General features: G+C 41.0%; 1 protein-coding gene across 1 annotated transcript; it reads left to right on the top strand.

Moving 5' to 3' along the window:
- The first annotated feature begins 3,814 nt into the window (after positions 1–3,814).
- On the top strand, positions 3,815–16,280 carry CPM (carboxypeptidase M). Its single transcript, XM_062491184.1, has 7 exons — positions 3,815–3,844; positions 11,006–11,178; positions 12,654–12,838; positions 13,097–13,267; positions 14,048–14,200; positions 15,237–15,385; positions 16,041–16,280. The coding sequence occupies exons 1-7, from the start codon at positions 3,830–3,832 to the stop codon at positions 16,278–16,280; spliced, it is 1,086 nt and encodes a 361-aa protein (XP_062347168.1). The 5' UTR covers positions 3,815–3,829.
- The last annotated feature ends 1,043 nt before the right edge of the window (positions 16,281–17,323 follow it).

The following is a 17,323-nucleotide window of genomic DNA, read 5'->3' as shown; positions in this document are numbered from 1 at the left end:
ATGGAAAAAAACAAGGGGCAATGAGTTCAAGTTGCACAATGAGAGGTTTCATCTTTTCACCAAGTTTTTTACAGTGAGAATCATTCACTGGAATGACTTTCCCAGAAATTAGGTAGAGTCCTCCTCACTGGAGGTTTTAAAGATGCAATTGAACAAAGTGTTAAATAATCTTTTCTAGGTTTCCTTTCCCATGTAGGGTTGGACCAGATGATCTCTTAAGGTTCCTTCTAACCTGGGCTGTTCAATGTTTCTGAGATTGGTTCTATGATTCAATTGTTCTGGGACCTTGCATTCTAATGAGAGTTAATTTCTCTTCCTCTCTTCTGTTCTGCATCTTTCTAGGTGGGGACTGCTTTAATACTGCAGTTCCCACCCATGAAGCCAGTGTGTAACTCATGGCCAACCCAGGAGGACTGTAGCCAGTCTATTGCTTTTTCTTGGTCAAAGTGGTCCTCCCTGTGAACTCCTGAATCAGTACCCTAGCCTGACTGGTACTGACAGTGGGTCTGAGCCATTCCTCAGTCATCTGACTTTATTTCCTAGCCATAACCTTCTTTGAAATGACAAGTTTTTCATAAATGAAGCTGTAAAGAACAAAGTTGAAGAAAAGCAGGAATAAAATGCAGAACAAAAACAGGGAGCACAATCTAGACTCCCAATATCTACAGATTGATTTGCTTTCTTTCCCACTAGATCTGGAGATCAGTTTTAATTCTTCCTTTCAATTACTGATTTTTGTACATCTGTTTAGAATACTGACACCATGTTGTGAACTATTGGCAATGCTAAAAAACTTTTTAAAAAGTTAAAAAGGCTTCTTATTCTACTAGAAGCTGTGTGGTCTGGCTCTGCTCCAATGCAAGTCTTGTTACTTGTCCTGAGACAAACAGAACCACATCATCGGTGTCTTCATCACTTGAAATATAGTTCACTAATTAGTTGACGTCAGTTTTGGTTTGGCAATTTGGCAGTGAGAAATGGCTTTTCAAAGCATGAGAGGAAGCTTAGCTGTTCCCTTCAGGTACCAAACCAGAGTTATCTAGGCTCTGATGATTAAAGAAACCATCCATATGCTGAATCTTTTTATATGCAGTTAATTACAGTCGTATGAAAAGAAATCTTACATCATCCCTCATAGATACACTATCCAGTACTGCAGGCTGAGCAGACCCAGGAATGTATTTTAATTGTTAATGGAAGGGTTAGTACTTCTTACAAGCTGGAAATGCCAGGAAGTATTTGGTATCTCAGTTCATTGGAGTGTTTATTATGTAGATGGCCCTCACACAAACTAATCAGTCAGAACACTAATGTAGGAAAGACCAATTTACATCAGTATTTAATGTTAGTCTATACTTAGTTCTTCCTTATGTTTCCCATGAGTGCAATTCACATTAAGAGCAGCAGGAATAAGTACTGCTGATGGCAAGACACTGGAAGTATTATTTTACAATTTAAGATCAAAATACACTATTATTTGTAGAAAATCTTAAATGATTGAAACATCTAGAGCACTTTAGCTTTACTTGGACTCTTTGCTCAAGTAATATATTGTGAGTTGCATGTTGTAGGCTTGCAGTAGCCACCTTTATGTTTGGGCTGTGGTGAAAAGGCTGCAGTCACTGCTGCAAGCAGGGATATTCCTCTTGGTGCAGAAGTCCACATGGCAACTGACACCGAGGAGGGATGTCTGAACTTGCCTTCCAGTAGATGGAATGAGAGCTGGGAAGCAGGGCTTAGAGGGCATAAGGACAAAGAATCATAGGAGCATCCTGTAAGGACTCCCTTGGTAATTCATTGGAAGTTGCCCTAGGATACAACTAGAGAGAGAATGACACATTGCAGGGTTGGAAAGTAAGTTGAGGTTGTTGTCCACACTTGATTATGAAGGACAGTTTTTTCACTGCTAGGATTGTTTTCAGTTCCAAACATATGCTATTGCAGCAAGACTTGTCATCTGTTTTCACAGAGCGGCAGGATGGTTGAGATTAGAGGGGACCTCTGGAGGTTTTGGAGAGGAGAAGGGCTAGAGTGAGATGATTTGTGTGTTCTTTCTTTTCCTTTTGAAGAAGAATGTAATTAAAAGCTAGTACCTTTGGATTTTCCACTCTGCAACTTGTCTAGGCTTACAGAAAACAAGCTTTTTTTTTTTTTTTTTTTTTTTTTTTTTTAATGAAGCAGTGGCTCTGCATACAGCAAGGCCAAGTAACTAGTTTTTTTACCAAATCAGTTGCCAAAAAATTATTTCTAAAAGTATGAATTACTTGCTCATATGGTCCTTAACGAAAGAGTCAGTAGCATCATCTCACAGCTTTGTGCATAGCATGGTTACAGGGGTTGAACACCAATGTCTTCAAGAGCAACTGCAAAACCAGGGGATACTGGTTTCACTCTGAATCTGTCAGCTCTCAGCACTGTCTTGCTGCTTCTTGGTCCTAAGCCTAAGACTCTTGATTCTGTTAAAACTGAAGAAAAACTGAATTCTTAGTTATGTCTCTACAGCTATTTCAGTGCATCTTGCAGTGTTGCTTCAGTCCTCTTCAAGTTTTTCTCCCGTTCCCAAAGTCATGACCCTTGCGGTACCGCTGCTGAGAGTCACATAGCTAGAAAAGAAAACAGAAATGCTGTCGCATGTGTGTGACTACAGGGGTCATGCCTTCACAAATGGGAAGTTGATATGCTCCAGAGTTTGTTTACTGCAGATTTGATGACCCACAAAGATTTAGGAATAAGGCTTTTTATAGTACTGCATGTAGCTCTTTATAGCACTGCATGTTTCCTACAAGAAGCAGTGATGGCTGGGCTACTCTCAGACGGGTCGTGGGTCCCAACGAGCCCTGTGTAGAGCTGGGGACAGCTAGCACACTTGTGAGGTCTGGGCATTAGCAATCTATAACCTGTCACTGCTATTGTCAAAGAGCTGCTCCAGTTTCATTGCTGCCATCTACTGAAACTTGAGTATTTCATCTCACTGAGCAGACTAGTAGGAAGCACAGATTTGCAGATGAGGTCTGAAATGCCACAATATCACTAAAAATAATAACAAAAAATGTCCTTCCCTCCCCCCCTCCCCCCCTGCTTAAGTATGGACTTCCATAATGTATGTATCTATGTTTATTTTGTTATTTGAAGTTCAGCTTCTTGTGCACCTTTAGTGGTCCTAACTAATGCTCTTTCTGTAGCTATTAATTCTTTCCCTGCTGTTACATTTGAAATGTGTCTCTGATACAGCTCTTTCTGGTACATCCTGTTTTCTGAGCAGTAATGCATGAATGGGTTTAGCTTTTTTGTGTTGTCTTTAGTACAAAACCAGATGTTCTTTCTTTATAATCATAGAGACTTCTGTATATATTTCAGAAAAACTTTATGATTTAAAATTGGGTGGGGTTTGGGGGGGAAGAGTGGTCCTGTTTGCTAAATTTAATTTGAAAAGTATTTATTTAAAAAAAAAAAAAAAAGGAGCCTTCTTTTCTAGTCCCGCTTAAATGCTTTAGAAATTGCAGGGTTTATTACATACTTGGGCAGAAGGCAAAGCATATTTATTCCTACAACTAATATTGCAGATAGTCATGGAATAAAAGAACCCCACAGTCTACTTTGATATGTTATGTAAAGGACTGAGTGGGCACCAGAGAAATGTGAGAATTTGTACAATGGTCTTAAGGACCAACTCTTTTTGTTCTTCTAAGGCTTGTATGACTTTACACTTGTTTTATAAAATGTCTTTTCCCCTTCCCCTCTTAAAGGTAGAGACCTGTGGGTTCTTGTTCTGGGAAGGTTTCCAACCCATCATAAGATTGGCATTCCAGAGTTCAAGTATGTTGCTAATATGCATGGGGATGAGGTACGTTTCAATTTTTGCAATGTCATTTATACTAAATACACTTACCAAAGGTTTACAGTGAGCTTCTCTCAGGCATGTGCTTCTTATTATTGAGGTATGTGATAACTCAAGGAAGACAAAATGTGTGTATTTACTGAGGAATTTTCAGAATAAAGTTCCCTTGTTTTGGTGGAAGTGCCTTAGGAAACCTTACATCATGGTGAAGAGTCCTACTATTCCACATTCAAGACCTCTCTTAAGTAGAGAGCCTTTTCTTCTCCAAGTGAGTAAACCCAGAGGCTTTAAGTTTCCTGGCAATGAGTCAGATGCAGCAGTTTGCTTGTACATTGTTATTGCCTAGGTGTGAAATATGACTGATAGAACTCTCCAAATACATCCCAAGATTAAATAATAATTGTTGTGAAGCATCAAATTATTTATTGTAGGAAGAAAATTTATCTTGGGAACCTTAAGCTTGGAACAGCTAGATTATACCTGAACTAGGTGTAACTAGGAACACCTGAGATAACAGAGTACAAAAGAAAAAGGAATGCCAGAACAATAAACTGCTCTGGGAAGAATGCCCACTTCTTAATGATCAAGGAGAAATTATGATTATGAGCCTACCTTGTGCAGTATCTGAATCTGAAAAAAAATCAAAATTTCGCTGTTTTCTACAGTACTTTTTGCTTTATATTTCTTTTATTCTTTAGCATTACCTGATTATACGAGTCATCTTCAGGATAAGTTTAAAATGCACAATGTGTTTTTATGCAGTCTTTCATGTGAAGGTCAAATAATTTAACAGGAGTAGCAAGATATATATGTATTTTTATGTGCTAGACTATGAATTCCCAAAACTAAGAAAAATATAATGGAAAGTGTATCTTGTGCAAAGGGTAACGTGTCACAAGTTATTGCTGCTAACAATAGTGTGTATGAGCACTTGCATGCCTACAGGCACTTGTGACATTATGTGCCAAGAATTTTCCCGAAGTTAGACTAGTTTCACCTTGTTCCACACTGGCCTTGCTCAAAGTGCTGCTGGGACTTTGGCTGCTTGGGAGTTCTGCTGTGTGTGGGAGGAAGCTGATTCACGGTGTCAGATGGGTACGTTTGTTACTGGGTGCCCAAGATAGGGCTTGCAGCTCCTGGAACGCGGCGTGCGCCACCGAGGCCCCGTACTGCAGTCCCTGCAGGCTGCCGAAGGGGATTGCAAACCTGTGACTGTAAATTGCCCAGCTTTGATGGGGAGGAGGTGGAAGGCAGGATATGATTTCATCTGGACTGGGCTGGCTTGCAAAGCCAATATTGTTGGACTGCAAAAGGCCACACATCCTGAAGTCTCCACAAGGAAGCACCCCTGTCATTATCACTGCCCAGCTGGATACGCATAAGGAGCTTTGACCATAGAAACACACACTGTTTGCACATCCACAGGGCTGGGAGTTGATGGGGATTGGCAACTCGGACCACTGCCTAGGATCTCGGGGTTTTTATTGACTTCATGAGGAAATGAGGCAAGGTTTTCTTTTAAAGTCAGACACCGTGCCAGACAGTCTGAGCAGGGTTGACCCTTGAGCTGCCTAGCTAAGGCATCCTACATTCCAGTTGTTTGTCAGACCAAGCTCTCACCTAGGGAACATTCCAGAAATAGAACTATTCCTCCTTTTCAGGCCCTCGTGATGATTTTTGCCATATGGGTTCTTTTGTACATACAGGTAGCACACTGTTGGTCTTTGGTGTTTTTTTTATCTGCTCATAAATGTATTTCAGATGGCAGGAAATTAATTCCTCATATAGAGAAGAGTTGGAGAACTTGAATATTTTTTCCCATAATCTAAGATTCTACTGGACTAGTCACTGGGGATAGATTCAACTACCCCTGAAATATATTAAGCAGATAGGTTTTGCACAAATTATGCAACAAACTTCAACTTGTGTGCCAGAGTCTTTAGTAAATTGAAATTGCAGGATTATGGCAGTCGGGTTTTCTGTGCTTCTGTGACGTTTTCCACAAAAGATACAAAATGAGAAGTTCTGTTCTCAAGTGATGTTTGGTGATACTGTCCTTCTGATACTTTAACTTTGACTCATCTGGCCCACTGCTCCAGAAACATAGAAGTTGGGGTGGAGCCCGAATTACATGTGTGTGGGCTGTTCACACGTGCTGCTGGAAGAAAATCTAGGTTACTTGGAAAGCTGCCCAATAAGGAAGTTCTAATAAAGTAATGTGAGTACACAGTATCAGAAGAGGAGGTTTGTTTTTTTCAGAACTGAAGAAATTTATTTTTTTAAGCAAGTTCATTTTTCTTGATGCTCTAAGGCATAACCAGCCAAGATTTAAAAGACTTTAATTTGTGTTCACTGTTGCCAGATAGAGTGAACTTTTGCCCCAGGTCCACTGAGAGGCAACAAAAGACTTCTCCCACTCTGTGTGTTCTCTGTATGAAGCTGGACACCATTTTAGCAGTACTTTTTGTTTAACCTGAGCCAAATTAAAATGGATTTAAGCTGACTGTAATCAGGATAGCAGTAATTGACTGCACAAAATACATAAGCCTGTGAAATTATAGTAAAGTCTGTAGGGGGAAGGTGAGGGAGGGGTTGCCTGATCTTCTGGGACAACTCCCATTCTCAATTAGACAGCAGCCTGTCTTGTCTCAGCCTTGTACTCTTAAAAGATCTTTTTCTAAGTCATACATTCCTCCCTGGGGAACAACACCTCCTTAATATCGACCACAACCAAACCCCTAAATACTCCTAGGTCATAAATGGAGCAGAACTATCACCTTTGGACCCTCTGTACCAGTGACTGAAATCTGTTCCATACAGCTGAACAAATAGAATCTAATTGGAAGTCTGTTCCTAAACCATGTATATCACTTGTAGGGAAAAGCACATCTGAACAAACTGTAAACTTCCTGTGTGTTTCTGCTTTCCCCTTTTAATGTTTCGAGTATATGGCTTTAACTTTCTGCAGCTGTAGAAAGAAACTGGACCATCACAAGAAACTCAGGATGACAGTGCTGGTATCAGTCCTTTTCTCCTAAAGTGTCCACTTCTGATTGCTTTATTTTTTCAGTATATAAAATAACAATGCAAATAATATTAAATAATACAATAGTTAATTTAAATAAACAATTATTTATAGTAGTAAAACACTAATATAAATAATAATGTAGTAGTATAAAATATTATTTAAAATAGTAGTGTTTTTCCTCTTTCATTTTGTGAAACTGAGCTTGTACTGATAAGTCTGAACTAGCCTATGTGAAAGGATGTGTTTATCTGCTGCCTTATCTTGTGAAATAAGTTAAAGCAGCTCTACCCTATTTTCCATGTCATCATAGACATAGTCATATCCAGAGTAGGGTTTCCTGAAATAGTAGGGCTTAAGTCAATAAGGACTGGAGTAGAATTTTTTTGATAAATATGATGGGATCTTAAAAAAAACTAGTGAGTCTTGTGTAGAATTTCTTACTCTTAATCCTAAAAAATTAATGGAAGCTGCATTTACACTATCAAAATACCACTGTGGAAAAAAGGCTGTTTTTTTATCATCCATTTGCACAAAAAGAATGATGCATATACTGCACAACTTGCTATAAGGAATTGTAGGCCTGTATTCCTGTGTCCTTCGTGATATTTTATTGAAGTGATATGCAGGGAAACAGTATTTGCCTTAGGAAAAAAAACCCTATTGATAAAAAAATATTTATTGCATAGTGAACTATTTTCCACCTAGCTTCAGTATTAGCTGATATAATGTGAAAAATCCCAGAAGCACCAGAGATTTCAAAATTCAAAACAATCAAATCTTGATGCTATCAACAGACTTTGGAAAAAGCTGGATGTTGCTGAGGTCTGTTTCAGCACATTTTAACACTGTCTTGCTGCAGTTACTTTTTTCCTTATCTTCCTTCACACTTTTCTGAGTGGGAAAAGAAAAAGCTCTCCATCTCTCAGCCAGGTAAATGCGGGTGGTAACAACTTACACCAGCTCCCAGTTCAAAAGCAGGCTCTATGTGGCCGTCTCCTTCTGTGACAAATCAGAGAACTGCACTCCCCTGTCACACACGTGGCATTTTTCACACACCTGCAGCGATTGCTGCTGTGGAAATGAAGGGGTGTGTGCCAAACTACTCACGTGAACATCCACTTGAACGCTGGTGTGTTTTAGCCCAGAAGGACAGCCCCAGCGGGCTGTGTCCTAGCGGTGCGTAGTCATTAGTGTGTACAACTGTTAAAAATAACATCTTGCAACTGTGGTGTTCCAGTGGGAAACCAGGATGGCCTGCTGGTTGCTCTGCTTCCTTAGGTGGGTTGTGCCTGGTGTGCTGAACCTGGCCTGTGGAGCAGCCAGGGCTGCAGCAAGGAGATGGGCAGCGCTGTGTTGCCCTGAAACAGGTCCTACCTGATGGTTTGGATCTTCCTTTCAACATCGTTCAACTTTAAAACCAGGCCATGTTTAAGGAAAGAATTTTAATAATAGAAATGGACAGAGTCTATCCACCCATAGTCCCCTGGTGTTGTTAGGTCTCTGTCATGCGGTAACAGCACTGTTCTAAACCCAGGGCTGATGCAGGGCAGTGTTGCAGTGCAGGTGCAATTGGAGCTAACCTGGATCCCCTAACTGGGCTTCTTGAGCAATCCCTGTGGTGCCTGAGCAGGGTGCTGACACAGCCCTGCCAGCAGGCACTCAGGAGCTTTAAAGGATTTGTGTGCAGAGGGAGAAGTCACGCCCTTTTCTACAGCATTGATCCATGTCCTGACACACACACACTTCTTTATTCAAGGCTTCCCCTGAGGATCACTTGAAAGCCTTTCCTGCTGACTTTCTCCCTTTGGGGCACGGGAGGAAGCTGGCATCTGAAAGTGCACAGAGAACCTTAATGTCTAATTGTACCCCTAGAGGTGGGAGAAAGGGATTTCCTTTGCTTTTCTGTTACCCTTGGTGTGAAATACAGTAGCACAATTCACTTTGGCATCTCCCTTGGGATACTTCAATCAAAACTAAATGTTTATGTCCTCCCAAAGCCCCAGAACACATACATGCTGTCCCTTGTTCTTCTATCTTCATATTAAAACTGAGGCAGGTAAAAGTGTCTGTCCTTGACTTTACTGTCAGCAGCCTCCCTTCAGTGTGTCTAGAGCCTTTATTTGAAGCTCTAAAATAAAACAAAGTGACTCATAATTTTTATCCACAGACACACCTGACCTCTGTAGTGACAGGGTATAAAGTTTGACTGAACAACAGATGCTTTCCAAGGGCTTGGTCAAAACTTGACCTTGAACTTGAACTTTCCCAGAAACAAAAACTTCTTCTTAGATACTTGCAGATGTATTTTCCCAAGCAATGCAGGGTGCTCTGGACCAAAACAAAGCCACCCCTCTGTTATCACACCAAAACACTGGTAATAAGTATGCTCTTCCCTCCCTGTGCAATGACCCAAGTACCAGCACTCTTATGATAATCTGAATTGTCTAGTGTCCTGAGTACAACAACAGCTGTACCAGGAATCCTGTAAAATACTGTATGTGTAAATAAACCTGGGATTAACTTCACGTGGAAAGAATGTAATGTGTGAGGATCTGATCATCTTTCATTCTTTGTAAACATTGTTCTTTACTATCACATTCTTTTGTTAATTTTCCTTTTTCCCCTTTCTGCTCCTGCTTCTCTACCCTTTCTTTTTGGGATTTCTTTTGGTTAGGCACTGAGGAGAAATACAGTAGGAGAAGAGAACTTTCCCAATTTCTCCAGACAGCAGTCCAGTCTTGTCTGTAGTTTAGCTGTGTCTGTGGTAGAGTTATTCTTGCTGATTCTGAGTCTGGTAACTTCATCTCTCATGCCCAGGGCCATGATCCTCTCCTCTCCTCTCCTCTCCTCTCCTCTCCTCTCCTCTCCTCTCCTCTCCTCTCCTCTCCTCTCCTCTCCTCTCCTCTCCTCTCCTCTCCTCTCCTCTCCTCTCCTCTCCTCTCCTCTCCTTCAAGATGTCTATCACCCTTTTAAAGAGCGGCCTGTACAAGACAGGTCCTGTTGCATCCCTTCTTAAATTTCATAGAGTGTATTTATCAAACCTGCAGAGCAGTCTGTTTTCACATACTCAGGTGCTGATTTAGATCATATTGTGATATACCAGGCTTTGTTCTTGGAGATAAAGTAGAGATAAGTTATCTCTAGAACTCATCTACTTGCAAGTCTTGGTTTGTTCCCTTTCCAGAGAGGGTTTAGGAACCTAAAGCACCCTTGAGGTATGGGTCACAGTGCTGTGGAAAGTGCCCCTGGAAAATAAGGTCCACTGAACACTAGCAGTGGTTTCTGGGGTAGAATAGGATTGTCCTTAACTCTGGATCTGGTACTTGACACTATACTAAAATCTGATAGACTAAAGGGAGATGTCAGTTTTTATGCATTACACAAACTTATATGAACAAAACTACGTGTTTAGCTTTTTCTCTGCCACTGCTTCTCCTTGACCTAAAGCCCATATCCAAATGTCTTTCCATGTCTTTTTCTAAGGATTTATTTGTTTTCCCCAATGCACGTGTTCATGACATTAAAAATAGAGCAGTAACAGAAGTGTCTATGTGGCCTCTTTGATCTTATATTAATATTGCCTTCCTATAAAAGAGGATCAACAAGAAAAAATCCTGCTCGGTGGCATCCTGGAAAATGCGGAGGACTTGTCCTCCCTTCCTGCTGAAGCACTACTGCCAAGTGGTGCCACACAGTGCTGGTACTCATGTGCAGGGTTACTCGGGCACCAGCACAGAGATGGGACGCTGCAGTGGGTCTGAGAAAACACAGTGGGCTGTTCCCAAGCTCACATGATGTTTATCAGGCAGCTCTAGTTTTTGTTATAGCTGTTCCTTATCCATGCAAGATTTAAGCAGTGCATCTGATACAGTCAGTTTCCCATCATACAAAAAGGTCTGTTTGATCTGGGTTTAAAACCCTTGTGAAAACCCTCCAGTGATTCCTTTAATCTATTCAGTTGCTTTAAATGCATTTAAGGGAGAGCATAAAACAAAGTTGTGTTGATCAGTGTGCTCTCATATGCCTTGTATGTCTGTGTGGTCCACAAGAAAAACCTGGTAGTTCAAGGTGGTGGATCTTTATTTATTTTCTTCTTCTCCCATGTCAGACTTAAAGTAAAAATCTGCTTTTTTACACAGACTGTTGGGAGAGAAATCCTGCTCCATCTGATAGATTTGCTGGTGACCAGCTATGGACGTGACCCAGTTATTACCCGGTTACTCAATAATACCAGGATTCATATCATGCCAACGATGAATCCTGATGGATTTGAAGCTACAAAAGTGCCTGATTGTTACTACACACGAGGAAGGTAAGGGTGGCTTAGGAGGGTGGGAGAGGTAAAATAAATGGGTGGGGAATAATAATCACAGCTAGCCAGAAGACTGAATCATGCTTGGTGGAGAGCAGAGTCCACAGGATGTGCTAGGGCTAATTTTTGCCTGTGCTCTTCTGAAGACACATTGTTATGGCATAGAGTTTCTGGAAGACTGAGTCAGACTGGTGTTTATATGTGGTGTAGCCAGAAAAAATTGGTCAGAATGGCATAATGACCTCATATTTTAGGCAGGAGACCCAGATTGTGAACACAAGTACAATTTCCTATTTTGTAGCACCTTTAGAGTGCTACAAGAAAAGAAGGAAAATTCCACCCACAGGAATCTATTTCAGTTGGAGAATTCTGTAATGCTTCTTAATGAGAAAAGGTGTGTCTAAGCTCATTGAATGGACTTTAGCAATGTATTTAAAAATAATGTTGCATGTGGATTTAATAAGAAGGAGGAGTTGCACAAGCAGAGCTGGCTATAATGGGTTCTGTGCTAATAGTGATGGTAGGAAAAAAAACCTACACAGAGGAACATGCAACTCTGCATTGCATCCTGTGCTACTTTTGCATTCTTTATTGTGACTATTGCAGAAACCAAAAAGGGGATGAAAAGCTTAACAGGCTAGCAGAGGGAAAGTGACAGTGAGAAATGACAGAAGAAATGCCCAAAGGACAGATTTGGAATGTACAGAAAAAGCAAACCCATGAGCTAGAAGTTCTCTTGGATCACTGGCCTTGGCAACATCAGAAGCAAGTGAAAAGAAAGTTTGGGGAGTTTAGATGTTTAGGTGACCAGTGTAGGCCATCCTTTTTATTGAGAAAAAATGTATTCCTCAGCAAATAGATAGGACTTGTATGGAGGGGGTATTTTCTTTATTCCATCACTGTCAAATAGATAGTTTAACAGACTGAGTTCAAAAATTAACACAGTCAAGGGTGAATACCCTCTTTATTCCTGTACTGACCTGAGTGAAAAAACAGGAGCATTTGAACTGAGCTGGGCATTAAAGACTCAGGGAAAAGAAAATGCATCGTGTGTTTGACTCGATTTTTTCTGTCTGTTGAGAGTGACAATAGCCCAAGGGATACAGTGTTCAATAGTTACCTTAGTCTTCTATACAAGCAGGAAAAACAGATACAGGAGGAGGACAAAGTCCTTCTGATCTGGCTCTGGTTTCTCCAATTCACTTCTGAGTAGATGTACATTCTATGTGCATATAAATATTCTGTTTCCACTTAGAATTGTTTTATTGTGGCCTATGAAGATTCCAGTGCTGCCAGAAAGCACACTGAAGTCCATCACCATAATGCTTAATAAAAAATGGTCATCTTGCCTGTTCCCTGAAGATGCTAGCACACCACAGATGTGCTTGTATCTCCACAGGAGTGTAGTGGGAGCCTGGTGAAGTGGAAGTATCCACAGGCAAAACAGTAATGGGAATGTCTTCTTTCTTTCTAAGGTATAACAGGAATGGAGAAGATCTGAACAGAAATTTTCCTGATGCCTTTGAAAATAACAGTGCCAGCATTCAGCCAGAGACTCGAGCAGTAATGGACTGGATAAAAAATGAAACATTTGTTCTTTCAGCAAACTTGCATGGGGGTGCCCTGGTTGCCAGTTACACTTTTGATAATGGTAACCCAGGTAAGCTGGTGACAAACTGTTCTTCACAACTGACTGGGTTAAGGAATGTTGGCTGTACCAAAACAAAATTTATAACAAAAATTATTCCTGCTATGTTCGCTTAGTTTTTGAGCTGGAATGGGCAGAATTTGATAAACCCCATCAAAATTCACTGCCTAATATGGCCATTTGGGAGATGTGTATCATGCATGTAAGTAAGCCAACATTGTGTGTTTTACCCGTAATGAGAGTTGCACTATGGTTATCTTCACTCTGCAGTTACTGGCTCTTTGAAAGGCTATAGCAGATCTCCAGATGATGATGTCTTTATTCACCTGGCAAAAACATATTCTTCCAACCATGCCAGCATGTACAAAGGGACGGGGTGTGACAACAGACAAACCTTCCCAGAAGGCATTACCAATGGGTACTCTTGGTACCAGCTGGAAGGTAAGAATGTCAGCTGCTTCTGGTAAGATGTTCTCACTTTCTCCTGCCATCTCTGATGATGAAAGGGCAGTGATTTTAGTCAGAGTAGAGGGCTGATGAAGAGCGCAAGTCACCTTGTTCCTGCAGATCCTGTGAGCAGGACCTGGGTGTTTTCAGACTCTTCCAGACAGCAATTACACAAGTGAATGAGGCACTTGCTGCTGTTTGCCTGCTTCTGTGCCCTTGATTAAGGCCTGCAGTAGCTGTATACATTGTTCACATGAACACACACTACTTGGCATCAAGATCTTCTCCTTTCAGAAAGAATACCAATCTTCTATTCATATGTCATCCATTTTTTAATGTTTAACTACTGAAATAAATGTTTTCATTATTATGTGTAGTCAGATAGAATATGGGGCTTGTGCACTGTGTATGTTGCTTTCATCGTATTAATTCAAATACTTAAAAGGGTCTTGGAATGGCTTTGGCAGTGGCAAATCCTCTGCCAGCCTATCTGTCCCTTTATAGTTGGGAAAGCTTGAATGAATTTAAATCATAGACCCACCCTTTCTCAGCCACAATCATCATTTCCAAATGAAAACACACTAACTAGAGTAAATAATTAAGTTGGTTTTTCACAGGAGGCAGTAGATACAAGTGTGGCATTAAGGAATAATTTATTTTAATTACTTTTCTTACAGGTATGATGCAAGTACCAACTTTTAACTCTTCTATTTGTCTTTTAGTTTGGCCACAGTGTTTCTTTGCAGCTGAAAATCCTTTTATTTCACTTTTAAGGTGGAATGCAAGATTACAACTATGTCTGGGGACAGTGTTTTGAAATTACATTGGAGTTGTCATGCTGTAAATATCCTCCAGCAGACCAGCTGGAAAAGTTCTGGAGAGACAACAAAGTTGCTCTGATTGAGTATATCAAACAAGTGCACCTAGGTGGGTATGCAAATGTGGGCAGAGTGAAAACTGAGGCCCCCTTAGAGGGGACTCCTCAGCAGCCTGGGTCAGTGTCACAGCTCACAGGGGAGAGATCTGGTGTTAACCTGGAGCTTCTGAACACAGAGTGCTACAAAGCCAGGGATGGCTAAGGCAGGAGAACTTACAGTTGTGTCAGGCGAGGGGCGATGGGTGCTGCTACAGCTGTGCAAGGGGCTTAAAATGTGCTGGGGCAGGAGCAAGGGACAGGCTCTGGGGGTTGTCTGACCATGCACTCCCCCTCTCCCCTCATTTTCCTGAGCAGCCTTGGGACAATCATTAATTTCAGAGGCCTCTTAAGTGTATGTGTACCTCAGCACAGCAAATGTCATGGGTCTTCTCTGCTTGGATTTTGTAAATTTGAAAGGCTTCTCTAGGTGTGATCTGACTTCACATTTGGAAGAGAAGTGCTGCTTAGTGAAGCTGTGGTGCTTTATCATGAGTTGAAGGGTTTGCACAAACCTGTTGCTTATCTTGCATCTTGTTGCCCTAAAGATCTGACTGCTATTTTATGTCTGCTTAATGCCTGTGCTGCCTTGAGGATGGTGTGTGGGAATTGAGGGAAACTACTTCATAAGCAGACATTGTTGGTATTCTGCCTTTGGAAAGTACTAGACAAGAGGCAGACTTATTTTAAATCACAAAAAAGAAGGGTGTGTGTGTGTGTTTGTGTGCAAAAACTGCCAAACCCGTACTGAAGATCGAAGCCCTTCAGTAAAGGACATACAGTAAGTGTGTATGATGCCTTCAGCAAATGAGATTTAGAAGAGGAGATTACAATACTGCTTTCTAATCTAACACGAGGGTAAACTACTAACAACAACAGCCAAGGATTTTCTGGTTTAATTCCCTTGAGCAAGGCCAAAGGGACTAGTAATAATATTAGATGTGCTGGTGGTGAAATAGTCTTTGAGTGCATCCAGCAACAGTCTGCCTTTCTCAGAGGAGGCTCACCAGTTACAGTTCATGATCTTTCCCTCCTCTCCCTTTTCCATAGGTGTCAAAGGCCAAGTTACTGATAAGAATGGGAATCCTATTCCCAACGCCATTGTGGAAGCCAAAGGAAGGCCACACATCTGTCCCTACAGAACAAATGAACAAGGGGAATACTTTCTTCTCCTTTTGCCTGGGACATATGTGATCAATGTGAGTATGCAGCCTTACTGAAGTATTATTTCTAATTGCACTGAGTTCCTGAGCACAGTGAGACTCTACAGCCTTAGAGGTGGGTGAGCTGAACTGCTCAAGTCATGGATACGAGGTGTAAAGACTCTTCAGTGGTCTTTTAAAAAACTATATATTTAAATATTAGTCTGCAGAAAGGAAATTTTTTATACAGTCCTTAATGTCCAGAGATAAGAACTTGGACCTTGATGGTGGAGCCAGCTGGGCTGAGCATCTGGAACACAGCAACAGGAGCTTGAGATGTTTGAAACAAACCACAGAGCTCTTGCAGGGTGAGGGGGTGGAGGCTGGGATCTGCAGCACCAGGCTGACACCACCATCGTGATTGTCATTTCCTTGTGTAAAAATGGTTTCGCTGTGGAAGTCCAAAGAACATCCATGCCCTGTAGGCTCTGTCTGCTGCCAAAGGCTTATGCTTAAGCATCACTGCAGGATTCTGACTCTTATACAGCAAGAGTCTTCTTGCTATAACATGAAAACTTTACTCTTTTCCCATTCCACGTTCTTAAATGTATCTTTGCAACATTTTCCCCTGTACATTTGAAGTGTAAACAATGATTGTTTCACAGTTGAACTCAATGTTTCAAACAAAGAACACTTTCGTGTTTCCTCCTAGGCTACTGTACCAGGATTTAAATCGATGCTGAAGACAGTGGAAATACCTGACAATACTAGAAACTTCAGTGCTTTGAAACAGGACTTCTCTTTCCCAGAGGTCTCAGATCAGATCAGATCAAGAGTTGCTTCATGTCCCAAAACTCCCCTCTACCAAGAGCTCACACGGGCTTCAGCTGCAGTAAAACCAACCATACACATCTTGGTTTTAATGACCACTATGCTTGTAATTTTCAAATAAGGTCAGGAATGACAAAGGCAAAGGCAAAATCTTCCTGCACAAATGTGGCTTTTCAAAGAAGGAATTGTATATGCAAAAGAATGTATGTTTTTACAAACCAAATTCTCAGATTCACAATCATGTTTACTGTATTTTATAAAATACTGGCTTGACAATTCAATGTTTTACTTTCATTATAGTACACATATTTTTAATTGTAACAGACATATTTTTCTATGTATTTTACTCTGAACAAATTTTGTACAGCCTATGGAGGCAACAGTAGAATTTTGATGTAAAAAGTGCAAATACATTTTGAAGACTTTTCCCAAATTCAAAAAAACATTGGATTATACTGCAATGTTTCATGCAAGCTCAGGTTCTTCACTGAGCCAACAGCCCAGGTGCCACACAACTCTAAGTCAATCAGCTCAATACTAATTCCTCATAATAAAGACACTGTTATAAATGATGAATGGCATTTTTAGATATGCTCTTTCTTACCTGGACAGATGAGACTGCTCAGGACTCAAATGAGGTAATGACCAGTAACACAGGCATGTTTTAAGACAAGAAGATGAAAATGAAATGTGGTATCTGCTGAAGGTCATACTGTGGAAGCTGGATGATAATCTGCACCAGCAGGGAAAAGGGAGGAAGTGGTGGCTCTGAAAACAGTGTTCTCCTATGAGAGAGCTGCTGAAAACAATGTGCAAAGAATCACAGCTTTATACATTGTCCATTTTCAATTGAATTTGTTGTGGCACATAACCACGTACAATTTAGAATTCTTTGAATAGTTTTAGCAATGGCTTTATACTGTTTCACCAGCTTCACCGCCATGTTACTCCACTGCTGGGAGTGTTTAACTGCCATGGCAGGAGCTGGCAGGCACACTCAGCAAGGCAAAAGCCAGTTCCAGTTACGGAGGGTGGTTTCAGTGTTCCCCTGGCTGGGTTGTACAGCAAGGCAGGATTAGCAGATTCCTTTTGCCTGGCCAGTTGCAAGTCATTTTCAGGGCCCTTTGAAGCTGCCCAATAAAAAGAAAATTTATCAAGAAAAGC

Source organism: Cinclus cinclus, chromosome 4 (genome assembly GCF_963662255.1).
Source record: "Cinclus cinclus chromosome 4, bCinCin1.1, whole genome shotgun sequence".
Taxonomy (NCBI): domain Eukaryota; kingdom Metazoa; phylum Chordata; class Aves; order Passeriformes; family Cinclidae; genus Cinclus; species Cinclus cinclus.
This window is presented reverse-complemented; position numbering and strand designations above follow the sequence as displayed.

Coding starts and splice junctions, on each gene's coding strand:
- CPM (XM_062491184.1), top strand. Junction 12,839..13,096: donor TTTTGATAATGGTAACCCAG/GTAAGCTGGTGA, acceptor TTCACTCTGCAG/TTACTGGCTCTTTGAAAGGC. Junction 15,386..16,040: donor CTGGGACATATGTGATCAAT/GTGAGTATGCAG, acceptor GTTTCCTCCTAG/GCTACTGTACCAGGATTTAA.